Below are 26,804 nucleotides of genomic sequence, written 5' to 3' on the forward strand. Positions count from 1 at the left end.
TTTCATCAAGTTTTGAACAGGCACCAAAGTCGTACAGGATATAAAAAAAAGTATCTTATTTGTTAAAGTTACATAGTACGATACATGTTGTGCCATAAAATTATTTCAAAAAATGGAATTTACATGGAAAAATAGTAATTTGCTAAAGAGGTCAGTTAAGTCAGTAAAAACAGCTTCTCATGATGACAGAGGCTTGATTTTAAACTCACAGAAAATCATCGAGTAGAGTTTGTAGCATGATTTTTCTCCTTTTACTGTACCGACTTCTTAGTTTGTCCTAAACATATAATAAAACACTACATGTACTGCGCCTCTGTAGCAGTACAACAGTATCGTGCCATACGTGAACCTCAGAATGATTTAGCAAAAAGACTTCCAAGAAGCTGAGCACAGATGATGATGTTGCAAAACTGTTCTCAGAAGTTTTACACAGTTTGATATTTTGGCTGATTGTTTGCTCTTGGCTAACAAGCACCTAACATGTTTTCTTTTAAAAACAACCACAAACTTTACACCACCAGTCTTTTCAAGCCTCAAAAATGCCCCAAATATTATGTTTTGAAAGAGCTGTCCCTGAAAGCTTTCACAGGAGTTTAGAAACTGTAACAAAAGTTCAAACTAATTTGCAGTTCCCAAAAACGTAAAGAGTGACAGTCAGTGACCACTTCCCCTTACATGTTAAAGCTCCAATGTGAAATGTAAATGTGAAACACTAAATAAAATGTTCTTATTCTTCACCATAAGTGCAATACTTTGATACTAAACATGTATTTTGCAGTCATAATTTCAGAATGTAACTGAACACACACATCACAGAATAAATAAAGGTGTCAAACTGTCTCGAATAGAGTGTGCAAGGTGTAACTTAAAGTGAAACCACTTTTTGAAGTGTGATGATCAGCACCTCTCTGTGAAACTAAAACATTCATGTGCAAAATATTCAGTCTAATGCTCAATGATTCAAATGCTTCACCATCGGGAAGGTTACAGCCAGCTCGCACCATCTTCATCACTTAGAGTGCAGGTAAGTGACCTTTCAGCTGTGCATGGACCTGCAGGATCTCTGGCCCTGTCAGAAGACACTTGATGGAATGAGGCTCTAAGTAAAGCAGCGAGAACTACTGCTCCCCTCACTTCAACCTTTACAGCCACCGAATCATTTATCAGTCAGGGCTCGGCTGGTGCTGTCCTCCTCTCTCTGTGTGGAGGGGTCCTGACCCGGCAGCAGCCTCTGGGGGTCGTCATGTGAGTGATGCACTTCTGCACCACATTTACAGCAGCAGCAGCAGCAGCAGCAGTCTGCGGTGCAGAGGCGACTGCGGATTGGCTTGGTGAAGAAGACAAACATAATGCAGTTTGCTGTTCCCTGTGAGGTGTTGCCAATTCCCTGTGGGATCAAATAATAGCATTAAAAAGGAGAGTACTATGAGGGGCTGTTAAAGACTGAGCTTACACAAACTCAAATAATTCACACACACACACACACACACACACAACTGAAAACCTCTACATAAAAAAGTGTGAAAAAGAATGTGCGAGAGCTTTTTAGTTGTATATACGAGAGTATAACTTTCAGTATAAGTATATGAGAGTGTCATAAATGATTACACAGATAAAACGCTCCAAAGTGGTGGGAAATAAGAACAAACCTCAGAGAACTTTTTGATTGAAGCTATTGATAATTGCTTGTAGTTTACAGTGTCATTTAGCTGACACTTTTGTTCAAGCAAGCAAGAATTTAGACAGTAGGAAAACCTAGTTAGTGCGACAACAGTGCTACAAGTTATTTAGCCGCAGGCGCAGGATTATTTTTCATTTTATTTAATTTATTTATTTTTTATTTAATTTAATTTAATTTATTTATTTTTATTTTATTTTATTTAGTTATTTACATTTTTTATCTATTTTTTTATTTTTTATTTTATTTATTTATTTATTATTTTTTTTGGAGGGGGGGTACAATAATCAACAAGCCAACAAACCACAATTAATTGCTGCAACAGTATACCTCAATCGTTAACAAAATTCAGTAGTAGTGCTAAAAAATCATAAGAGCTGAGTCTTAGACCTTCTGACTCATTCTACCCCTGAGGGCAAAGAGGAGAAGGGTCAGATTAAGTGCACAATTGTTCCCTGAACAGATGAGTTTTCAGACTTCTCTTAAAAGTAGAAACGGACTCTGCGGATCGTATAGAGTTAGCTAATTCATTCCACCATTTGGGCACAACAGAGGAGAAGAGTCTGGCTAGTGATTTGGAGCCGCGCTGGGCTGGGAGCATCAGGCGTCTTTCACAAGCAGAGCGTAGTGGGCGAGGGGGAGTGTATGCCTGGATGAGGGACCCCAGATAGGCAGGAGCCATTCTTGTCAATGTTTTGTAAACTAGAAGAAGAGCTTTGAATTTGGTTAGAGCTGCTACTGGAAGTCAGTGGAGCGAGATTAACAGCTGGGTGATGTGCTGTTTTGGGCTGGGTAAAGACCAGGCGTGCTGCTGCATTCTGGATCATCTGCAGAGGTTTAAATGTACACACAGGAAGGCCTGCTAGGAAGGAATTGCAGTAGTCGATGCGTGATATCACAAGGGCCTGTACCAGAAGCTGCGTAGCCCGTTGGGTCAGGTAGGGTCTGATCCTCCTGATGTTATAGAGGGCATGTTGACAAGACCGTGAAATTGAGGCCGCATGAACCTTAAAGGTCAGCTGGTCATCAATCATGACACCCAGTTAGTTAAGTATATTACACAGTCTTAGATAGTAACATTATTCATTGATAATAAAAGTTTTATAACAGATTTAATCACCTTGAAGGGACAGTTACAAAAGATCATTTTCAGATGTTTAAAATTCACCCATGAACTTGATGACTGTGAGATGATTCAGAAACCTCAACCACGCACAACCACACCATCACAAGTTTGGCACCACTCAAACTAAAAAAAGCTTATGTTTACGCCCACACAAAGATCCTGTCATTCACACAAAACAGGAAGTCCTGATGTCACTGGATCAAAGGAGGCTTCAAACTTACATGTAAAGTGACCAGCACTGGGTTCAGTCTGGCAGGAGAGCCGGCCAGCAGCAGTATGAAGCGCACTGTGCTCCAAATACGGAGGAAGATGAAGATGAGGGGGATGAGGGTTAGCTTCATATCAGCCATGGAGAAGAAGGAGTGAGACTGAGGCCTGGTGCCCAAGATGGGACGATACTCAGACAAGGCTGCGTGCTGCATCAGACACAAGCTTTATTTTAGAAAACATGACATGTTGCTGTAGGACAGTGAAAATAACATCAAAACAAACAAATGCTTTTTGATACGCCCTGTTTGGCAAATGTTCTTAAGGAAAGGTTTTACATTTTATTTAAATTTGAAGGCCTTTTGCCAGTGCAAAACGTGTACATGCATAACCTGATCAAGGAGTTGGCTCAGGATTTTGTTCAAATATTCCTGACGTATTTTTGATCTCAGATGAGAAAATGAATTATGAAGCTGAGTGCAAGTTCAACCAGAAGTACTGTCTGTGTGCTCACACTTATGTTTCCTTCACTCACTCTTTCTCACTATCAGCTGACCGGGGGCGTGTCAGCTTTTCTTTCTGTCCAATCACATCATCACAGCTTCATTCATGAGGCAGTTATCTCATAGCTGTCAAAGTTTAAATGCGGTCTCTTCTGCTTGTCAGCTCTTTCAGACTCATGTCACAGCCCAGCGTCATCACCTCCTTTGGTCTTAGTTACATCCTTAACCTTTAACTCCTTGTGTAGTTACTGCTGCTCTTAAGTGAACTCGTCTTCATTTCTGTTTGTGTGTCTGTCTTGTACAAGCTGCTCCACACAAATTTCCCCATGTGGGATTAATAAAGTTGTCTGAATCTGAATCCTCTTCCTCCCGATGTACCTCTAGTCTAGATCGCTCAGTTCTCTGCTCTTCAACCCTGCAGTCCTCAAGATCCAGCTTACTCATGACTTCTTTACCACCACCAGTGTCTAGACTCGATCAGGGGATTATCATAATTCATCACATCATCGTACCCCCTACATTCATCATTCTTAATGATTAATGTGGTCTAACCGCCAAAACTTTTAATCTTGCATTTATTACAATAAATCTGTTCATAACTCTGTCTGGTGTTTAAGTCTCTCCTGATTGAAATAAGTTAGTCCACCACTGTCAAATATGTAAAAATATATCAGTTACAACTGTTCATTTTTTCTATTTAAACAGAGTTTGCTGAGCGAATATGGCTAACAAAATCCACCAGAGACAAATCTGTCTTATGATGAGCAAGATTTCTGGAGTGCATCAGAAATCTCACGTTAAGCTGTTCACGAACCATCATCATAGAGTTGTTATTTTTAAAGCCGAGACCAATACTTCAGAAGGAAATGTCTTTCAGATTTAATCCCCTGAAGTTAGCCAGAGTGAAGCATGATGTGAGTCTACTGATAAACTGAGGCTGAGACCTGTAGCTGCTGGTCACATTCTGTCCTGAGAAGGGATGGGAATCAAAAACTGGTTCCTGTTAAGAATCGATAAGAAATGTTTCAATCCATCGATATTGTAAGCCTTTGTGCTTAACGATTCCCTTATCAATTCTTTACATTGTGCCGGAGCCACTGGACCTTACGTTGACTTGCCTGCTGCAGCTATCTTAGCTTAGCAGTTAGATAACGTTTCCCAAGAAAACTCTGATTCAGGATTTTCAGTTTGAAGTTTTACTGAAGAACTGACTTCATAAAGAAATGTACATCACTCTCTCTCAGGAGATTCATAGTCAGTACATTCAAAATGGTATAAATCACCTTATTTACCAAAATAACAAAATAGTGCAAGCTTGATGCTAACGTATATGGGAAACTGCATTGATATGCTAGCAGTTAGCATACATCAGCTTAACTTCTGCTTCAGAATAGAATTTCAACTTTCATCACAGAAACATATCACATCAACTTTTTGTAAAAAATACTGAGAATTTCAAATGTCAAAAGCTAACAGGCAATTGAAAGGCTCATGGCTGACTTCACAACTACAGAAAGGTTCCAAACAACTTAAACCATTACAGTACATCAACGTCACATAGTGTGCAATTTTTACCTGTTTCTGGATAATTATGCCCAGAAATATCCAGACTCAGGGACCAATTACATTTTTTTCACTTACAGTATAAACTCAATTAAATGTTGTTGACACAGAAAACCTGTAAAGCTACTTTTTGTACCAAGAAAATTCACAACAGGAACTGATAAGGGAATCGATAAAGAATCAGATCGATAAGCAGAATCAATAAGGGCATCGGTATTGACAAATCTTATCAATTCCCATCCCTAGTTCTGAGAGATGTAACAAACCAAGAAGTGACTGCATTTAAGTTACAGATGTGACCACAGAACGGAAAAACAAATTTTGGCATCTCTTCATCGAGGCACATAAAACTTCTTGTTGTCAGACAAGGTTAGTTTTGTGTCAACATTCTTGGTCCCCACAACATTAATCTTATTGACTACTGGCTGACCACCAGCTGATCCCAAAAACTGAGCTTTTGTTTTTATCAGTATGCATATTTTGATGAACAGAAAAATAGGAAAAGATCCACACAGAGAGAACTTACATTTAACAATAACCTTTGATTTTTTGAGTTAAGTCTATGCTGTGAAATTGCTACAGGTTCATATATGTATAACAACTAATACCCTGGTTTGACTCTCACCGCAATGTGGATGTGCCTTTTGATCAGGATGTAGAGGACAGGAAGGGTTAGATAGGCCAAGAACTCCCAAATCTTTCCAGTCAGCAGCATCCACAGCACGCGGTCAGGAGCGTGGATCCTCACCCAACACCAGCCCACTGACACCTCAGAGGCATCATAACCAATCTTACTCAAAGACAGAGCTGCAGCGGTGATGGCCAGAGGTACACCCCAGCTAGAGAAAAAAACAGAGAGTTTGGAAGATTAAGCATAACCTCATTAAAAAAAAGAACTCATTGTTTTTCACATATTTTTTCCATAACTGGTGAGAGTATTCCTCTCAAATACTGCAAAACACGAGGCATCATGTGATAGATTAGTTTGTGCTTAAGTATGTGTGTATGTTACACGGTGAACTCTGCAGAGTCATGCCAGTTGCTTTGCTCTAGGTCTGTACAAACCACCAAAAAGATGTCACCATTTAATGATTCTTGTGTCTCCCTGAGGTGTTTTCTTATCTCATTAAAGCAGTTTTAAAAGGATTTAATATCTTTCTGGAAAAACAACGCTGATCATATGAATATATGAAATGCTCAAGGCAGTGTTGTTTGTGTGTTAGGCACAGGAGCACAATGAATGGCTCTAGTGTGTGATCCTCATTTCAACGGACCATTTGAGAATTCACAGAAACTGAACTACGGTGACAACCAGGGACACCGCTGTGAGGCGTACCCTGGGGTGAATAAGCTTGTTTGTCTAAAAATAGATCAATTATACAGCACTGATAGCGACTCCCTCCTTGTGTGTTTACAGTCTACATGGAAAGCTCATTAATGCAAAGGGAGAAACTGAGACAAAAGATGAAACACACAAGCAGATCTGAGCCTTCAAAAGGAGTTCCTCTTTAATCAGCAGTCGAACAGATGCTTGTTTAACACTGAAACCTCGTTTGAGGGTCTTTATTCTGAAAGAACTCTGAGAGCTGGTTCACTGAGCTTGTTAAATGTGTTTGTAGTGAGAATACATTAAAACTATTTTACCTGAAAGAGTCTCCTTCATCATCATTTTGGGACTCGTGAAATTTGAGCTAAATGTGGTGTACGAGTCCTCAAACTGTGAGAACGTAATAAAACCAAACTAAAGAGGGATATAACATTTTACCGTCACTAATTCTGTCTTTTAAAAACCCTTGTGATTATTAAAATGAGTTGATTATCCCCATTTTAAAAGCAGGTTTTTCCTGGAGGTGGGATGTAACAGCATCTTAATGGGATGCTCTCAATCACCCTCTGGATATGGAGCAAGTACAAGAGCAGATAAGGTGAAAATGAAAACAAATGTTGAATGGCCTACTTATTCTGCTTTACCTTGCATAATTTGTGCTTGTTGAAAAAAATACACTTGCCCTTCATTTTTAATGCAGATATGCATATAAAATAGCCAAAAAATGACAAATCATACCAGTTTAGGTGTGATTTGTTCATTACTCTTAACACTGGTATTACTTCTTGTGCTTAATCATATTTTAAAGTCTTAATTTATTTTGTGTCATTCAATTTGGTATAACTTACTACCTTTTACTCCGTTTCTTGTAATGCAGCAAAATATGAAGATACATTTGTGAAAGTAATTGACAATGAACGTTATCTGTGTTCATCCGTTTTGCTCCCTGCACATTCTAGTTGTGTGTGTGTAGGCCAGAGCTGGATTCTACAATAAGCAATAACAATCAGCTTGAACTTATTCTTTTCTATGCTAGCAAAGCCTCCCTATGGTTGGGATATCATTTAATGGATGCACTTGGCATTTAAGTGTGGGTTAATATTCCAGTCCATGGTGTACTACGCCAAAAACTACCAGCAATGATAGAATCAAGACCAGAGCCTTCACCAAAGGAGACTGTGTGATACCCTATAGATGTACTGTATTTGGTCTGTGCTGTCTGTTTGGGGTGGTGGGATCTGGAACAACACGCTGGTTGCTGTAAGGGCATGTCCCATGTACTGCACATTTAAAACCCATATTAAAGTATGGCTCAAGAGGCACATCAGGCCTGTAATTTTTATCCTATGCCCTGTGAATGTGGAAATGTTGGATCTGACAATTGGAGACAACCTTTTGTGAGATCAGACTCCAGGCACAGAGCTCTATTTCACCAAACGGCACTTTAAAAGTTTTTTTTTTGCACTTTTTGAAAAGGTGATATTTTTGTGCTTTGTTGTGTTTGATTTTTATATTATTATGTTCCAATCCATATCTTTTTTTTGTCTGTTTCTATTGTTATGAACTCTGCCCTGACCTGCAGGAACTACTGATGAAAATTAGCCTTATGATTTAGCCATAGACTCTGTAACCAACAGGCGACATCCCTTTGAGTGAATAATGAATATATATTTGGCCATGTAGTATGGACCTTTCTGCACTTTCTATACACTTTCTTACTTTTGTTTTCTTGATTGCTGCTGTAACTTCAATTTCGTTGTACTTGTTACAATGACAATAAAGTTCTATTCTATTCTATTCTATTCTATTCTATTCTATTCTATTTTATTCTATTCTACAGCACATTACTAAAAAATGTGTTTCTGTATTTCAGATTCCTCCCTCCTTTGTTTTATTTGTGGAACCTCACAAGACTCTTTAGAGGACTTCATTTAGAATGTTACTAAATGGTTTATTGGTGTAACCATGGGAACAAAGCTCTTAAGCTAGCATTGGAGTATCCTGTGATATTAATTTTACAGCCTCAGATATAGTTTTTATTTTATTTCATAAGCAAGTAGACCACTGTGACAAATAAACTCTGCTGAGAGCAGTTTACTGGTTCTCATTTGAAAGCGAGCTATATTCTGCACAAAATCACTGATAAAACTAATGTGAGTTATTTTTTTAAGGCTCTGTGCAGACTTTCTAAAAAAGCTGGTGGTTTACCAGGATAGAGACTCAGTTTCCCATGAGCGCTATGTCCCACTGTTGCGAGGATGTGACTCTTCTACAAAGGCTTGTTTTGGAAGCAGATGAATGGAGAGCAGGTTAACTTTTTTAACACTACTTTTCTTCAGGACAACATTTTACAGGATGCAAAGTGACAAGGTAATGCATTTATTTATAGTTACATAGCCATACTGTTTGAAATGTGAAAACAAACTAAATAAAAATAAAACTAAAACTCAATTTGCTCCGTAGTTTAGTGTACCAGACTATATCTAGCACTACTAACAGCTCGGCTCTTAGACGTGACCGTAACTTGTAACATTGGTGAATCCTCTTTATATGTTACTCTTATTGTGACGGTCTTATTTGTATAAGAAACACACATAAAACAAGACAAAAAACATTTGATTTTACCATAGATAAGAAATGTATTAGTTTTTCAAACTCAAGACATTCAGTATTGAAATATAGAAAAATAATTTCTTTAGATCACATGAACTTTAAATGTACAATGCATTTTTAAACATAACCAAGTTGCATTTGATTATTTTAGAGCTACTGTAACAACCTGGTGACAGACACAGAGCTCTGCAGTGCAAATAAATGAAGTGCTACATTTTATTTAAGGAGCTTATTTTTCAGATGGAAAATAATACTAATCCTAACTGAATAGCACCTTATCGGCAGAAATTTTCATATCTGCTGATACCGATAAACGTGTTTTTAAGCTTTTATCAGCTGATACCGATATTGTGCCGATAATATCGTGCATCCCTAAATGCAAGGGTGGCAACACTACAATAACCAAGAGTATCATGTCATATTATTTTACTTATAAACTCAATTAAATGTTCACACAAAAAAATCTATAAAGCCTACTTTTTGAACACAGAAAATTCACAGGAGGAACTGATAAGTGAATCGATAAAGATTAGGTATAAGAGGCAGAATTGCTAACGGCATAGGTATATATATATATATATAAAATTTACCCATATGGACATGGACTGGTTGGGTCGTCCACAGATACTCAGAAATAGCATTTAGAAATAACAGATTTTGACACTGATATTTTTGTTATAAATTGTGGATTATGAAAAGGCAAATATATAAAAACAAGAATACTTCAAGCTCACTAATAAAGTCCTCACCGAACTTTTAAGTAAAGCCTAAATATCCCAGGATGCTTCGGGGCATCAGGCTGAAGCGGGAGAACTTCGTCGAACGGCTCAGATCAACCGTTGACTATGAGCCTGGAAACGGTATGGAAACCACACAGAAACGTTTTTAACTTACCTCACAAGGTGAAAAATCAACTCCAGACTATCTGCGACCCTTTGGCTGGACCTGACGATAAAAACATACAGGTAAACAGCGATAGCTACAGTCCAGAAAAAGGAGCTGGTGTTGGCGAAAGTGGATATAGCTCCCTGAACGATGCAGTCCACTGAGTCGGTGTGGAAAACTCTCCAGACCCCGAAGGCGTACGAGACAGCGGACAGCCAGTCCGACACCGAGAGGTAAACCAGGAGCCTTCTTGGAGTTGTTCTTAAGTCTTTGAATATAATGTAGGTGAGGATGATAAGTGACGAGCCTAGAAACGACAGCGCGCAGGAGAATAAAACCACCACCTGCTCAGACAGAAGAATAACTGTCTGATTCCCAACAGCCATGGTTTAGTGTAACTGCTATCACCTCATTGACACGACTATCACTGTAAAGCTTTCTGCAGAATCTACAGTAACTTTAAAACAAGCGCACGAAGCCTCCATCGTGCCATGTTAACCCATGGAGTTGATGTAAACAGAGTCTACCCGAGCGATGTCAGTAAGAAAAGATCGTCCGATGCCTCCAAGGTAGCAAACAAACTTTTCTCAAGAGTTTAACCCCTCCCTCTCCGCCCCTTGTCTTCCCTCTTCTCACTGCACCAACCGGAATCCAAAGCAGAAGTGAGACAGTCAGCTGGTAGCCTGATGGGCAGTCTCATGCAGCTCTATTTATGGCACTGATGGGCTCTGCCTGTGCCGTGACCCCGATGAATATATGTGGGTTTAAGAAAACATGTTTTTTTTTCTATAACAAAGCTGACTCTACCCTGCTGATGGTTGGTTAGTTGGTTAGCTGGGAAATACAAGATATAATGTCACTTCTTTTAAAAGGTTTGATTTATGCCTTACTACACCCTGATAAATAAGAAAGCAAGTGATAGTCAAAGTTTAAATTAGAGGTCGACCGATATGGGTTTTTTGGGGGCCGATGCCGATGCTTTCCAAATTTGGGCAACCGATGCCGATATGCATAGCCGATTTTTCCAATTTGATATTCAGGCCGATTGTTAAATAAATATATATTTATCACATTTTTGTGAAACGCAGCAATTTCTGAGCAACTAAAAGAAATCTATTACAACAAGTCGTGTCCAGTCCTCTGAACATTTATTCAGCTTTCAAAACAATGAAATATTTTGTCTGATTAAACACACAATGTAACAAGCAGTAGTTAACATTCACAGTCTTCTTAAAATGTCAAAAAAGAAATTTAAACTTATTAATATAATTTGAACAAAAGTATGTCATGTATCCAAGTGGTTCCACAAGTTTGAGGTGCTCACCTTTTTTGTGCCTGATCAAAAATTGCGTCATTTTATATAACGGATCAAAAATCGGCTTTTTAAAAGAAAATACGGCCGATGGCCGATAGAGACAAATGTCCAAATATCGGTCTACCTCTAGTTTAAATGAATAAATAACTCAGAGAGCGCAGAACTCTGCCAAGTATATTGTGATTGTCACGCAACACTTTAGTCCTACTTTAATGTTATACTTCCTTTCAGCAGACTGTCTGCTACAATGTGGTGTTAGTTGTAGGTTTGTACAATAATTTGTTACCTGGCAGAGTTGAAAATGATGATGACCCAGTTCATATTTCATATTCCAGATCTCAGTATCCAGAATGTTGCCAGGATCTGGATCGTACTTTTGCATCTGCCAGAAATTATTGTGACCTTGTCTTGTATTGTTTTGCAAAGCAACCCCAGCATTTATAGTGGAGTTATATACACATATGGTGAAAACGTCCCTATCTCACAATGATAAAGAATCCTGGATCCAGACGGTGATCCAGATCACCTCCAAAATGTAATCACATCTTCCTTATCCCAAATTGAACATTTCCTGAAAAATTCATAGAAATTGGTTTGTTACTCTTTGAGTTATGTTGTTCACAGACTAGGGATGGGTACGGCATTAGGTACTTTTATAGATACCGACCGAATTCTGTCAAAAGTATTGATTTATGTAAAATCAAAAGGTACCATGTTTAGGTACCTGAATGCATCCTTGTGACTGCGAGGGACTAGCAGAGTAGGTGGTTTTCCATGCTGGACATGAACACAGCATTTCAAGGTTATATTATGAGGAACAAATGAGTTAAATTGAAAATAATTTACTTTTTATAATTAAACACATTGATATTTTTCACAACATAAACTGCTGAGTACTGATACTGATTGCCAGGTACTGGGAATCTGTACCATATCGTTTCAAATGTGAAAGGTACCCATCCCTATCATAGACAAACTCTGCCAAAAACATAACCTCCTTGGCGGAGGTAACCAGGAAAAAAATTGAGTAGTACACCTTCACAAAACAGTCAAGACACAGAAAAACTTGTGAAAACAAATGTGACATATCAAGGAAAAATATCAGATATTAAAACTCATGCTTTGTCAGTAGTAAATTAATAAGGTTAATAATTTTGTCAGTAAATTGGTTAAATTAGTTGTTTGTTTTTTACTGTCTTTGTTGTGGTTTCCCAAAGAGTTTCAGTGCAGAGAGATCTGAAGCTCTAACGCTGTGACCTTGTGTCAGGGAATTTAATGCTTCTGCATTGCTGCAGCACAGAAAATCTGCAACCCCCTTTTCATGTTTGCAGCAATGCAGCAGCACATTGTCCTTTTACTGCAGTGTGCAGCAAACACTTTCACAACAGAGTTACACTTGACTAACAGTGAAATACAGAACAGTTATACATAAGAATTTCACAGCCAACAATTTGTTGTTCTGTGGAAATAAACCTGTCCAAAAGCAAGCAGTGAGAACATTCAGCTGTGTCTTTGTTCTCTGCATGAATCTGAGTTAATGCACACCTGGCGTCCAGGTCTTTCTGCTTCATCTGCACTCATTAGATGTTCCGTGTCTGAATAGCAACACAATATTTTCAAGTGGCCTCAAAGCGGCTTTTCAGGGCGCAGAGAGCTTCATACAAGTCAAGTTTTTAATGATGATTCAATGTGTGTGTGTGCTGTGAAAACAAACAAAACAAACCACCAAATCATTCTTAATGCTCTTTTTATTCACTGCTTTTTTACAGACACAATTTATCAGACACAGAAGTGATTAAACTGTGAGTTATTAAGTAGATTTAAAACTTGTTTGCTCTGTACAAAGACAAATTGAAAATCAAGCATCTGTGATTGAAAATGTGACTTTCATGTTTAACAATCACGACCTATGTTTTTAACGTAAGGGGGCTCTTAAAACTTTCTTTAAAGGAGTTTATTGTAGCTTTAATAGATTGCTACAGTGATGAAAAACATGCCAGATGGTTTCTTTCAGTCACAAGATGGCAGCAGAGGATCAGAAAAGGACAACCGTGAAGAAGTTTGATGCATCTGTGAATAGTGTAGAGGCGGTTAACCATCTATCTCTGTGCTCATGTGACTTTCTACAGAGTCAGCACACATGTGAGAACTTACAGCGGCAGTAGGATCCACATTTGCTACCATGCTGACGCTTTTCTTTCCTCTTGTTTCCGTCATCCCGGGGCCTCTTATTGCGAAGAATTTCTGCGGCAGTATACTTGCTGATTGCTTCGTTCTCACTCCTCACAACAACCAGCTAAGACACTGCCAGAGAAACACCCACAGGAGCCACGTCCAGCCACACGTCCCCCAACCGTCCCCTCCACCTGCCTCCTCCTCAGCGGGATCCTGACTGCTCTTTGCCACAGGCCTCCACCTGTGAGTCTGGCACTGCGGACGCTCACACTTTGTGTGCCCAGCTTCATGGCGAAATGGCTTCACACTAAAGAGCCTCCGGGGTTGGTGTGGTCCTATGCCAACAGCCAGAAGCTCTAAAAGAAAAGTAGAAAATAGATTGAATTGAAACTGAAATAAACTCAGTTGACCTGTAAATGTAAAACTCCTTTAAGAGATCTTAAATCTGGATTTAAAAGGCCTCTGTCTCTCCGTCCAGCTTACTTTTACATAACTGCAATGCAAAGGGGAGTCTACGCTCCAGTGCCCAAAGCGACCCAGAGCCTGTTCCAAAGCAGATCCCTGATACTATTCTAGCCTCTTGTGCAGCATCACTTTAAGTGCACACAACTTGGGCAAACACAAACAGCCCCCCCAAACTAAGAATAGACTTACCATGACTCATGATGTTGCAACAAAAAGCTCAATTTGAGTTAGCTCTTATCTACATGCCTGTGTCTTTGTGTGTGTGTGTGCGCGTCTGAGGACGACTATCTGTTCACATAGGCAGCACATAATGCAAGCGTCCTGTGTGGTTGTGTACCTAAAGGGCAACAACTAGATTCCCCTTGCTATCAGTTGCGTTTGCTTGCTGCAGTGCTATTTTTGGGCCAGCTGACCATTCCATACTGTCCTCCCCCTGTGGACTCTGCTTTGCTGACAGGACAACATGGATACTAGAGAACAATCTGCAAATGAACACAGCGAATAATGAAGGAGACAGAGAAGTGCCAATACACAAGGGACTTGTGGACATCAGTCAGTTTGAAAAATGTCCTTTACTTGGCATTTCCTCAGAGCTGGATTCTGCAGAAAGGCTATTTGAAGCCCTCCATGTCTGCTTTTAGTGTTTTTTGTGACGCATTTTTGTTGCATAACGGGAAATTCCTTGCTAAATTTGTAGTTTGAATGTTTTGATCTTATCTTTTTATCAAAGAACTTTAGATTCTTCGAAGAAGAATGTCATGGACGCGGGGTCTGACACAATACAAGCAGTGTCTATAGACACAAACTCCTCTTGACCTGCTTTCAGGTGCCAGATCGCTGCATCCGTGTCTCTTTGTCGCAAAGCCAAATGCTGCTTTCTCTGAGCACATGATGACAGGAATTCCTTCCTACTCAGGGTTTGACGTAATCTCTAATGCAAGATTGAGGAATGCCAGTGAAAACAACACCCAGCTTGCTAAATGAATGACCGGCCGGCTCACTGCATCACACAGCAAACAGCAGTAGTGATGAGTCTAGACTCACAAAGCCTGTCAACAAATATGTTTCAGGCCTCCTGATCTCAGAAATACACCACCCGTTTCTGTTTTTCTAGCCCAACATAAAAAAGGTGGTGGGGAAAGTGTGTTTACAAATATCGGTGTGAGGTGTGTGGATGAATACATCATGAGCTATTTTAGCAGGAAAACGGCTTTTCAGATGCACCAGCTCAATTAAAAGAGAAAGTACATTTTTAAACACCTTTTTTTTACATTCATTACACTTATATTATTTTTTTATTTTTATTTTTTTATTTTTATTTTTTATTTTTTATTTATTTTTATTTATTTATTTAATGTTTTATTAAATGTTTTATTTATTTTATGGTTTTTGCTTTTGTACAGCACTTTGGAGACGTTGGTCTGTTTTTAAAATGTGCTATATAAATAAAGTGGATTTGGATTATATGACAAAAATTTACACCTGGTATAGACATATAACAGTAGCTTGCAATTATTATTCGGACATTATTCAGACATCCAGACGCCTGGTCAGGGTTGCAGCCAATGATTTCTTTCAGTATCAGCTTATCTCTGACTTACTTTATATAAAATCAGAAAACCACACTCTGGCAGGGCCTTTGTGGCCTTTTAAGATGGATTAATAAATTCAGAAATATTCAGTTAACTTTAAGGTGATGCAGAATAAATCCTCATGTAGAGAAGCTGGAAACAGATTTTTATTGAATTAAATATGTACTTAAATGATTTATCAACCTCCTACAAAGGAGCAGTTAATTATTTTAGCTCTAAGCGTGATGGATGCTAATTAAATTGTAAACTTAAATTAGTACTTCTAAGAAAATTTATAAACGGTATGGATTGATGAATTCTGGTTACTTGTCGCAAATAATTCAATCAATTAATTTATACAAAATTAATTCTAACTTAAAAGCCAGTTTTGTTGTGTTGACATTTAACATCCCTGTGGGTTGTGTTTGGTTTCATGTGAAGATTTTTGTGATGGAGCAGAAATAAAATAAAACTATAGATATTTTACATGAATCATCTTTGTCTGTTTAACAGAGTACGAGAAGTGCTGCACATTGTTGAAAGTGTGGAGTGTAAAAAGCAGACGAATAGTGTTAGACTGGTGTTTGTTTTTGTGCTATGTTTCTCCCCTTAATTAATCCGTAGCTTATGACACGTTCCACCAACAGCTTCCCCACAGCCAAGCAGTAGATTTCTCAACACTTCATGGAAACACAAAGACACACTTATACATACAGTGCATTGTATCGTGCACAAGCCCAGACCCTCTGCACTGACAGGCTGGATCCTTTTGGATGTAAAAACACCGAAACACACGCGGATATGAAGTCTGTGCATTGATTTTGATATCCTTGTTTCTGTCATTTCTCTCTTTTTTTTTTCCTTCCCACTCGGCTGTGCATTTCAGACTTGTTCTGGTGTCAGCTAACACGCTCACACGGGCATGCTTCCCTGCTCCCGTCTCTCTCCACACAGACCTAATCATCTTATGGCTCACAATGACATTAGTATTTACTGTAGAGCCATGTTTCTGAACAATGCTACACATGACACGCACATTGATAGCATGCTCGGTGCTGGAGCTAAGCCTCTCCTGAGGTTTACAAAGCTTCAGTATTCGAACTTTCTGATTACTTAATTTCAGGAGCAAATTTTCGGCACCAGTCGTGATTGATCAGAAGTTATAAAATAGTTATGATATACACAGCATTTGCCGTGGACGGTGAAGGGTGAGCTGTCTTCAGTATTTATGTTTAAGGATTGCATTTCAAACCGCAGTGTGTTAATAATTCAATAGTTTTGAGTCTTAGACACAGTGCAGCACCCCTGGTTACCAGAAAACAGAGTTGTCTAAGTAACTCTCCTCATGCTCCAGCGTACACAGTTAATTAAATACACACATCATAATTTAAAGGACGCTAATGGTGATTGTGTGAGTAATAAACATTTGAGTTTGAACTGCTAAGTTGATTTGTAAATAATGATATAATCTGTTTCCTGATAACGCTTCCTGTATCTGCTTCCTTAAATGTCTCTTTTCTCTCTGATTTCCAGGAGAGGAGACGGCCTGCAGCAGGATGAACTGAGCTTACTGATGAACACAGATAATCAAAACACATATGCAGCTGTCCTCCTCTGTGAGGATCAAACACTGATTGTGGAGTCTCCCGAGGACTTGTGAAAGGGTAACTAGTGGCTGCTCAGTCTGTGCCGAGGTTACTGTGCCACTGTGTGATTGGTGACTGTTTTTGGGTGTATAACCACTCTGTATTCATAACCTTTAATACTGTTACCATGGCATCATGCTAGCATCAGGACTCGGTTTGGGACGCTTTCACAACGCCCAGATCCACACACTTGAAACGAACATGCTCTCATTTGCACTTCGATCAAATTACAAACCATATGAAGTAGATTTAAAGGAAGGCCTTGTTTCATTGTCTCTAATTTCACAACACTTCTTCATGTTTCTGGAGTTTGACTTAAAAGTACATGTTTGCTTTGCTTCTGTCTGCAAAAACAATTAACCTAGATGCTTACAGAACTGCTCATCTGTAATATTATATGTCAGCAGCTTATTTCAAACACTGTTATGCCACTCACCAAGCAGCCAGGCAGCAGAGCAGCTCCTCCATCCGCTCTCGTCTCCAGCGAGGGCACCCTGGCGCTGACATCCACGGGAGTGTGTCCACGGGGTGCTGCAGGGCTCTGCCATCATATGGGTCACTTCACACTGGCAAACTGTTGACCACAAGCCTCTCACCCCTTCTCCCTCTTCTCCCTCTCTCTGCTTCACTCAGGAGGAACAACAAGTCAAGGCATGTTCCAACACGCCACCAACAGCCAGGCCGGGTGCATGAGCCTGCTCCTAGACCAGAGGGGGAGGAGCAGAGGATCAGAGAGGGGGGAAACCCAGAAAAAAAAGCCCAGCATGACTCAGCCTGCTTCATTCGGTTAGCACACACTGCTTTCACTTTGAACACTTCGACACATGAAGGAGTCACTGTTAAAAAAAGGCAAATTTCCCTTAAGATTAAAAAAGTATCTATCTATCTATCTATCTATCTATCTATCTATCTATCTATCTATCTATCTATCTATCTATCTATCTATCTATCTATCTATCTATCTATCTATCTATCTATCTATCTATCTATCTATCTATCTATCTAGAGACATTTGTCATGTAGATGTTTTCATAAAAGTAAATTTAATACGTGGATAAAAAGGACAACAGAGTCAAAAAGTGTTTGAAAGGAGTGCATTTTGAAGTTGAATCTGGCTGTCAGATTAACTTTATTCATCATAAATCATAAAATATTTGCCTGCGGGCTGTGACCAGCGTCTGCTCATAATGATGTGTGTTTTTTCCCCGGCTGAAGCTAAAACTCGGCCCTCGCTGGTTGAAGCTGAATGGATGCATGCAGCGATGCCATTCATTCATAAGCTTGTTAGAGCAAGTGTTTCTTTTTTAAACACATAAACCAAAAGCTGCAACCACTTCAGCTCAGCATGCTAAGAAAAGCTGCTGATTCATCGAATCGTCCCCCAACAGCAGGTCACATCAACTCCAGATGAGGCTCATCATGCATGCTCAGAGAAAAATATATAACGCTGGTGAAATATTAATGTTACCCTGGATCTGTGCAGTTTGATAATGTGAAATCTGGATGTAACGGCAGTTTGTTAATGCAGCAGAGAGAGAACTTTCTTTCAATTGGATCACAGGGATAAATAAAGAAATGTACATTTCATTCCTTTTAGCTACTGACACGTTAAACTGAAGCAAATTTGCAGAATCATCACCATCCATAAGTGCTAATTATGCAGAGCTGCTCTGATGCTTGCTCCTTTTTTTTTTCTTACTGAAGGAGGGGTGATGCCAGTTCATCACTGCTGTAGAGGAAGTGATCACTAGGCAGATTCTGGGTGCAGCAGCAGAAACCAGCTCAGCAAAACTCACCTGCTACAATATGGTCTCAGTCTGGCTGCCTGAGCATCTCTGAAGCACTGTGCTGTATATCACTGGTGCTGCTCTCCACTGCAGCCTGTCAACAGACTGATGACCTTATCAATGAAAGAGCAAAGTCACTATGATGTTACGCCCAGAAAGAACTCAAAGCACTTTTAGCCCCGCTTGGAGGTTTGTCTTTTCCCTGCTGATCGCAACTAAAAAAAAAACCTGTGCAACTTTAAAAAAAAAAGGGCAGAAGAGGCGGATGAGCCTGCAGATAGTTGCTTTGATTCATTAGAAGTGGTGATGCGGCACTGCACTGCACTGTTTTGACTTTGCGCCAGCAGTAGTTTCGCCAACTGAGTTGTAATTTATGGAAGCATGAAATATCTGTTTGCACAAGAGTGAAATATGGACCATCGCTGAGCAGGCCCACTCACGGGGAATTATTTCCTGCACTTTTATAGCTAAATCATCACATAAAAGTTGAATTTATTCTTTTTCATACCTGCAGCCGAGGCCTCACTCTTGCATCTGTGTAAGTCAGGGGGGAGTCGGGGAGGGGGGAGAAGGAACCCCTAGCCCAGCAAGTTCAAAGCTTGCTGCATTGATTACATCATCGGAACTGGAGTGCTGGAACGGGACAATGCACCACTGGTGGGGGGGACAGAGGGGGGTGGGGTGGGGGGCAACCAACTAATCTCAGCACTGCTTCCCTGTGAAGCTCCATGAGCACAGTGTCTTTGGTGCATGTGTGTTTTTGTCTGTGTCTGTGTCTTTGTCTCTAAACTCGGCTGGTCCAGTCCAGAGTCAGACGGCCTGCTCTCACTCACATTAACCACCACTGTGTCATGTGACTAAGAGACTGTCTGTGTCTGGGAGGGAATGATGTGCATCTCTGTATTTCTGTGTGCATGCGCACGCATATGTGTGTGTGTGTTTGAGTGTGTGTGTGCTCACAGAGGCCGGCACTGCAGGAACTCAGCTGCTGCAGGACACTGCAGGATTGCTGTTCTGCTGCTGGCTCACTGGCTCCTGCTTTTTTTTTTCTCCCTCTTGCTCCCTCTCCTCTCTCTATTCACTCAGGCAAATTGCTCAAGGAGGATGGTGAGAGCATGTGCTGCATACTTTTTCATCAGGGGAGAGGGGGGTTGAGATGAGGAGAGGAGAGGAGAGGAGGAGGAGGAGGAGGAGGAGGAGGAGGAGGAGGAAGGGCGGGGAGGAGAATCACAGAGGTGCACAGCATGCCGGTGAGGTGCTGTGCTGGGCAACTGTACCTCTGAGAGAGACTACAGTAGAGAAATTGGAGATGAGGAAAGAGGAGGAGGGAAGATGAGGAGAGAGGAGGGGAGGTGGGGGAGGGCAGAAGTGAGGTGCAAGGAACATCAGGTGAGTGCGGCAATTTCCTTTGCTAGCGGTGCAGCACCCACCCTCAGTGAAAGTGCGAGCAGGAGAACTGCAGATGTTCCGAGATGATGTCAGGCGCGGACCTCATGTTCACTTCTCTATCACTCTGATCCCCCGCGCTCACCCGCACTTGCTTGCCTGCAGTGGGGAGAAACTTGAAGGCGAGAGGGAGCCTGGGAGTTCTGCCTCACAAAGAGCCAGCTGGCGACGCAGGGCCGGCGTTTTTTTTTCAAGGTCTTAGCACAGTTACCTGAGGTGAACTCAGAGCTGACCGAGCCTGTGTGCAGGCAAACTGACCCGGCTGGATCCATCATCAAACCTCCCAGACAGTGTTCAGGGCACATTTCCAATACTGACTCACTTTTGTATGAAGCTTTTCGCCCACAAACTATTTTTACATGGCCTTTGAAAAGGCTTGAAGTTGAGCATAGACAGTGCTATATGGCGCAAAAGACAAAAGTAGCCTCATCGACTTTTTACAGCAAGAGAGTTCCTGAGAAACTGCTGCTGCTGCATTGTTATTACAAAATATGAGTGGTTCTGTTCCCACTGAGTTTTTCTTTTCTGTTTGAATCCAATTAAACACAAAAACACACGCCTAAACACATCCCCAAACAGCCCAGCAGGTACTCTGCAACTATTTTTGCTTGACTCTCCAAAAAGAATCTGAAAAAGCTTCACCCTGACCTGACTTCTACTTTTAGGACGGTTGAAGAGTCCCAGCAGCTACAGCACAACTTCATGACTGCAGCATAGCCCCCCTGTCCCATGCAGGCCACTGTAGCCTCATTCCTATTTCCGCATTCAGACACTGACAGCCCAGCACCACGGATACAGTAAATACCTCTTATCATTTTGTAGCATCACATTCACAACTAACACATTCTTCTAAATATAAACACACAACTAAACAGAGAAAAGTGGAGAGATGGGACTGTTTGTACTCTCCTCAGAGCTAAATCAGCACAGATCAAGCTCTCCTCTTGTGGTGGAACTCCTGGTTAGTTAGGGGTTTTCTGTCCTTGTGTCAAATAACGAGTCGTCTCAACCAGCCGCTATCTGACACGCCGGCTGCTATTTCCAGCCTGTACCATGTGTTAAACATGGATGAGGGAGCAGGAGAGCCTGCCTGCTAACAGGCTGGCTGCTGCCTGGTTATTACTGGTGCAGAGGAGGCTGACACTGATGAGACAGAGGCATCCAGGAGCTCTAACACTGCAGGCATGCATACCGACACACGTACATCAACTCCTGTTCAGCTGGTTTCAGAAGTAACATCCCATGCAATGAGACACACACTTAGAGAGACAACAGACAAGAGGAATAATTCGAGTTAAGAAATAAGCAATACCTACGGATGGGTCTTGGACTGCATCGCAGACGGGGTGGAGAGGAGGAAAACTTCTCTGCACTCACTCTCAGCCTCATGGCCGCTAGTGATGTGCCTTCATGGCGCGGCAAAGTTGACTGCAGCATTGCCTCCTGAACAGAATGACATTGTTTGCACTCTCTCTCCCTCTCCCTCACTCCTCCTCCTCCTCCTCTTCCTCCTCCTCCTGTACGCGCTCACTCCCCCTCCTCTCCTTTTGCACGCTTGCTGGCAGCACAAACTGCACAGCTCAGCAGTGTTCCCCCACTGCCGCAGCAGATCCTGCATGAGCTCTGCGTATCTGAGTGGGATGGGACTTTTAAAGGGGAACGCAACCTCCAGGGTCAGTGTGTGTGCACATCCTCAGTCTGCCCTCCTCTCCTCACTGTCCTCCTCTGCACCCACCCCAACCCCAACAACACACACAAAACACCCCCGAGGATCATCAGTGCAAAGAACTCCTCACTTGAGAGACCCCCTCCACGCACACATTACTCTCCATCCCCTTTTATTCATTTTCACACTACAGCAAAAGCTGCTTTGAGACATGAGTGCGTTCAGACCTCAATGAGGCACAGTTTGCTCCACAGAGAGGCCATCTCCTCTGGTGCACTTTGAGACTTGTCAAATTATCTCAGAAATGTTATTTCCCCTGAAAATTCTGAGGAGACTCTCTCAAGATATAGCACTGCTAAAAAATTTGATTTTAAGCTTGTGTCTGAAACATATTGGAAAATAGAAAAGCTGATTCTCCGTTCAGTTATACTAAAGTATTAAACTTTTAAAAATTATAATTCAGCACATCTCTCACCTGGTCATTCAGGTATATCGAATCACATGCAAGCAAAGCACAGAAAACAAGGCAGACTGTAAGATTACACTTTTTTATTAATTGAAACATCACTCAGATTTTTGACAGACGTGTCCTGGAATCAGTAAATAAAAGTCACTCTCTAGAAGTTGCTACCTCATCAGCACTTAAAGTTTCTCATCACTCACAGGTACAATATCTCCTTCAGGAGAGTGAGATGTCCTTAATCTGCAATCTCTATTACCTGCCCTTTATTACCCAAGATGCACTGCTTCACCGGTGCTATTCTGCAGTGCGCTAGAATATAGAAAAATCTTGAGCAACCAAATTTGTCTTTTGCGCGTTGCACAACTCTGTGAGAGTGAGCTCATCCATCATTTAGTCAGCCAATGAGCTCGGGCTTTTTATTCTGCAAAGTCTTAGCTCCACTGCCCTCAGCTTCAGTGCATGGGCTTTGCATGGTGCATTGATAACGGTGGCTTCATTACAAATTCTGTTTGGTTTTGCTGATCTCTGCAGCAGTGCAGCGATCTGCCTCTTACTGCAGGAGTGCAGCTCTTTTTTTTTCTTTGCATGGCTGTATCTCTCTTGGGCCCTAGCTGAGTATTATTAGAGTTTGTGTTAATAAATGTGTTAGCTCTATTAGCTTGTAGTTCTGCTAATCAGACGCACCACAGCTTTAAGAGATTGCTGAATCAGGTGAAAACACATTATTGAGCATCTTTGACGATTGAGGGCCCATAAGGCTGTCTGCATCCATCAGCGTCTGTTTGAATCATAGATGTGCTTCACAGGGATCAGCTGAGAGCTGAGCATCTTCCCCCCCTGCATGTGCGGTCTGCATGCAGTGCTGCATCAGTCTGCTGCATCAGTTCGCTGAGCCTCGTTGCACCCGTCCTCTCCTCTGTTCTCTGTGCCACCGGGGGAATATGCCCCCGCCAGCATATCTCTCACATAGCCCACGCCGCTCCCCGTAATGGCATCCCCTGTGATGAATAAGCCATGAGGAGGGGCCCTTTTACACGTCCTATTAGATTACCTCCCTGTGCTTTACCTGGCTACTGTCACCTCATTGCCTCTTGCTTTCCACTCTTCTTAATATTCCCTGTTGTTATCCCTGCCAAGGGCACGGTGTGTAAATGTGTCTTCAGGCTCATAGATCATAAGAGTGTGGAGATTCATAGTTGATTCCCCTAAACAGGTCATTGAATGTGTTCAAACACGGCTCCCTCTCATGGTTATGATTCGCATCAGGGCTCCAGGAAAACTGCTTGGTTGTTAGTGTGTCAGCAGTTAGTCAGAAAATGTTTACCAAATCAGGTGATTGGTTTCCATGTGTGGTATCAAGCCACCCATTGACATTGCTTCATGTCTTATCAGGCACAAGCTGTGTCAAAACGTAATGCTCATCAGAGGGGGGGAAAGGTTTCTGTCAGGTATGGACATTCCTGACACACGCAGATAATGAAGTCGAGTCCAAACATTGGCTGGTGGGTTTGTGTGCGCCTTTTCTCTTCTTGCCATTCACAGCCCATTCCTGCGCTCCATTGATCTGTCCGGAAAAGATAATAGACACATTGATTTACAAGCTCAGCAGCTTGCCTGGTTTACACATCGCTTCAGACTAATTCTCAACAGTCCTCAGTCAAGAAGGAGAAATGTTGAGATTGACAACGGACCCCTGGGTCTGTAAAACTGTGAGCACAGCATCACAGAATTTATTTGTGAAAATCTGACACGCAGTTATAAAAAGAGTTCCAGTGAGAGTGAGTGGTTAAAAGTGAAATTCTCAGGGTAAATCTGACACTCCTGATGAAATAAAAGAGCTAGAGAGGAGGCAACAGAAGCAATAAATTAACTTGAGAAAAATCTCTGGTGAAGTCTGCCTGGCACAAAGCGAGTTTGAATGATGGGATCTGCTTCTCTAGAAGAGGGTGAGAGGTGTGTTACACTGCGCCAGAGCTTCTTTGTTGACCTCATTTTGTAAAGCTGAGCAGTTTCCACCTCCTTAGAAAGAAAGAAAGAAAGAAACACCAAAGAGGTAAAATCCGTTTGAACAGAATTGACTGTGAGTTTGCTGAAGTACAAACATTTAGAGATGAATCACTGTTTATTTCACTCTTCTCTATTTTATCTAAGAACCACTTAAGACATCACTCGGAATTTAATTAAAGATCCTGCTCACAGAGCCAGAGCTTGATATGTGAGGTTTCTCCCCAGTAAGAAGAAGGAGTAGTAAAACTGTGGATTGACTTTATGGTGAATGGCTGTGTTCTGACAGCTGGCTGCTCTGCTGTGGTGAATGAGCAGCGTCTCTGTCAGCGTCAGCAGCAGACGGTTTGTTCTTTACAACTGAGCACAACACACAGATCAGCCTTGACCGAGGAGGACTGCAGCTGGGAATCCTCACAGAAAAGGATTTTCAAGCATCTCGCGCTCTCTAGTAACGGAGGGTTAGAAAAAGCACAAATAAAGTCATTAAAACAGTTTCTGTATTTCTCTGCACCATACTGTGCATTTGTGGCGATGGCAGCCTTTTTCAGAGGACACAGAAGGACAAATGAAGTCATTTCTCTGTTCAGGCAGAGAAGACTTTGAACTTTGTTTTCATTTTATCCGTAGCAGAAACGTGTAGATGCTCATTAAGCTGTAGAAAAGCAAAAGCATACCCGTTAATATTCGAGGGTCATAGTTAAAATGCACTTCCTGGCTAAAACTCAAGGCAGACACGTTTGCATGGAAAAAAAGGTGAAATGATCATCTTGAAAACCCTCAAGGACCTCACTTTGATGAAAAATGTCCTTCAGAAGGAGCTGCCACAATCCATCACTGTAATGCTGTTTTTTCATAAGCTAGCTGCGCGCGTTATAGCGTTACAGAAAATAACTATGCATTTAGAATATATATTCTCTTAGATGCGGTTGTTGTTTGTATATCAATCCCCTCTTACGGAGATGCCAAATGGCGCGTTATTTTAGTCTTTTCCCTGCTGAATTGTTTTTTCTATGTTCCAGGTTCTTGTAGGAGTGTTGCATATCCTTAACAGCAACCCGTGTCATCTGGAGATGTGTGCTGACTCCTGGCCCACATTCACAGCTGCCATTTGTTACCGTCAGAAGCAGGTATGGCAGAAACAGGCATACAGGGACATGGCTGACTGATAGGCTTTTCTGGCGTGGCCTGATGATGTCTGTATCTGCCTGTGAAATGTTTCAGCAGCAGCAGCAGCTCTGAGGTGATGCCTCACATCTGTACTGCTTTCACCAAGAACACAGAAACTCTGAGAAGTCTGCTGCTCGACGAGAGAGGGGTACGCTGGAGGAACGGCCTCGTATTTACAAGTAAGGTGAAAGAAAGAAGTTTTTTTGAGTACATGATGTATTTTGGATTAAAGCTGGGGTAGGCAGTGTCTCTTGAACGCAGCTTTTCTCAAACATGTTAAAATTCTTGCATCTTGACATCTTTCAATGATATTCTCTATAAATTCAGTGAGAAAAGGCCGTCCAATCTAAGCCTACCTCACCGTCTACATACGTACCTGTGCTCACTTAACCTTTACAATCATCATGTATGAATAGTCTTTCACATGACAAAGACAGGGCACTGGATGCACAAAGATGGCATGTAAATGTGGTTGATACAGCTAAAAATCACAATTCATGGGTTGCTCTAAAAAGTGTTTCAGACAGGGTGTGTTCTAGGGGAAATGGCTTTTGACATCTGTCTTATTTAGCTTATCAATACATGCAAACCCTAACTTTTTCCAAAACTTACCTGACCCAGCTTTAAAGAAGCACTTCTCTTATTGTGTTTTTAAGGCTTTATACTGCCCCTCTGGTACCTCTGTAAGTAGCTTTACATGATTGACAATTAAAGAAACTGTTTTTTTCTAGGACTCATGTTAACAGGGTTCTTGCGGATCCTTGAAAAGTCTTCAAAGGCATTGAATTCATAATTCTAAAAATAAGGCCTGAATTGGCATTAAAAAGTCTTAAATCCAAATTTCAAAAGTCTAAAAAATTTGAACACATTGGTAAGATTTATGCTAGTTTGAAGTAAAAAAAATATTAAGTAGCGTTTATCTATTTTTCTAAATAATTTCCTGATTTACTCTCGTGGCAACATCGCGTAATCACAATAGCGGAACTAACAAAACGGTGATCGGGTTTCACCAGAAGCTCTTAAAACAGACGCATGTCTTGGTTCTACCTAGGGTGCCTGGAGAGAGAAAAAAATGAGGAAAATTGGCAAAAAAATCAAAAAGTGGCTTAGGGAAATTGATTATGACAGCTAAATTGAGAATTTAATTTGAAATTAAATTTCAAAAACCATGTAGAAATTCATAAAATGGTTGTG

The 26,804-nt window shown here is 41.0% G+C and overlaps 1 protein-coding gene and 2 long non-coding RNA genes across 4 annotated transcripts in view; 1 reads left to right on the forward strand and 2 right to left on the reverse strand.

Annotated features, from left to right (window-relative positions):
* Positions 1-10,563, reverse strand: gpr157 (G protein-coupled receptor 157). Its single transcript, XM_074682390.1, has 4 exons — positions 9,912-10,563; positions 5,703-5,916; positions 3,026-3,220; positions 1-1,387 (listed from the first exon to the last, which is right to left on the reverse strand). The coding sequence occupies exons 1-4, from the start codon at positions 10,286-10,288 to the stop codon at positions 1,157-1,159; spliced, it is 1,017 nt and encodes a 338-aa protein (XP_074538491.1). The 5' UTR covers positions 10,289-10,563; the 3' UTR covers positions 1-1,156.
* The window catches only part of LOC141799961 (uncharacterized), a 21,046-nt gene continuing 4,238 nt past the window's right edge, over positions 9,997-26,804 (forward strand). Inside the window, exons 1-5 of the long non-coding RNA XR_012599275.1 lie at positions 9,997-10,135; positions 16,962-17,092; positions 17,708-17,860; positions 25,463-25,570; positions 25,665-25,789. This is a non-coding gene — a long non-coding RNA (uncharacterized LOC141799961). The remainder of the gene's footprint in view (positions 10,136-16,961; positions 17,093-17,707; positions 17,861-25,462; positions 25,571-25,664; positions 25,790-26,804) is intronic.
* LOC141799960 (uncharacterized) lies at positions 12,965-21,763 on the reverse strand. 2 transcript variants are annotated; one of them, XR_012599274.1, is made up of 3 exons: positions 21,624-21,763; positions 17,511-17,775; positions 12,965-13,748 (listed from the first exon to the last, which is right to left on the reverse strand). It is a non-coding gene; the product is annotated as an uncharacterized LOC141799960 (long non-coding RNA). The 2 variants fall into 2 exon arrangements; XR_012599273.1 differs by having other exon boundaries at positions 21,620-21,763.

Source organism: Halichoeres trimaculatus, unplaced genomic scaffold (genome assembly GCF_033239565.1).
Source record: "Halichoeres trimaculatus isolate MK-OKI-2021-1 unplaced genomic scaffold, fHalTri1.1 fHalTri1_scaffold_11, whole genome shotgun sequence".
Taxonomy (NCBI): Eukaryota; Metazoa; Chordata; class Actinopteri; order Labriformes; family Labridae; genus Halichoeres; species Halichoeres trimaculatus.

Excerpts from the sequence above, each read along its gene's own strand:
- gpr157 (XM_074682390.1), bottom strand. The coding sequence starts at position 10,288 with ATGGCTGTTGGGAATCAGACAGTTATTCTTCTGTCTGAGCAGGTGGTG. Across the intron at positions 5,917-9,911 it reads TTGATTTTTCACCTTGTGAG|CTGGGGTGTACCTCTGGCCA; the intron begins GTAAGTTAAAAA and ends TTTTTTCTCTAG. Across the intron at positions 1,388-3,025 it reads CAGTGCTGGTCACTTTACAT|GGAATTGGCAACACCTCACA; the intron begins GTAAGTTTGAAG and ends TTGATCCCACAG.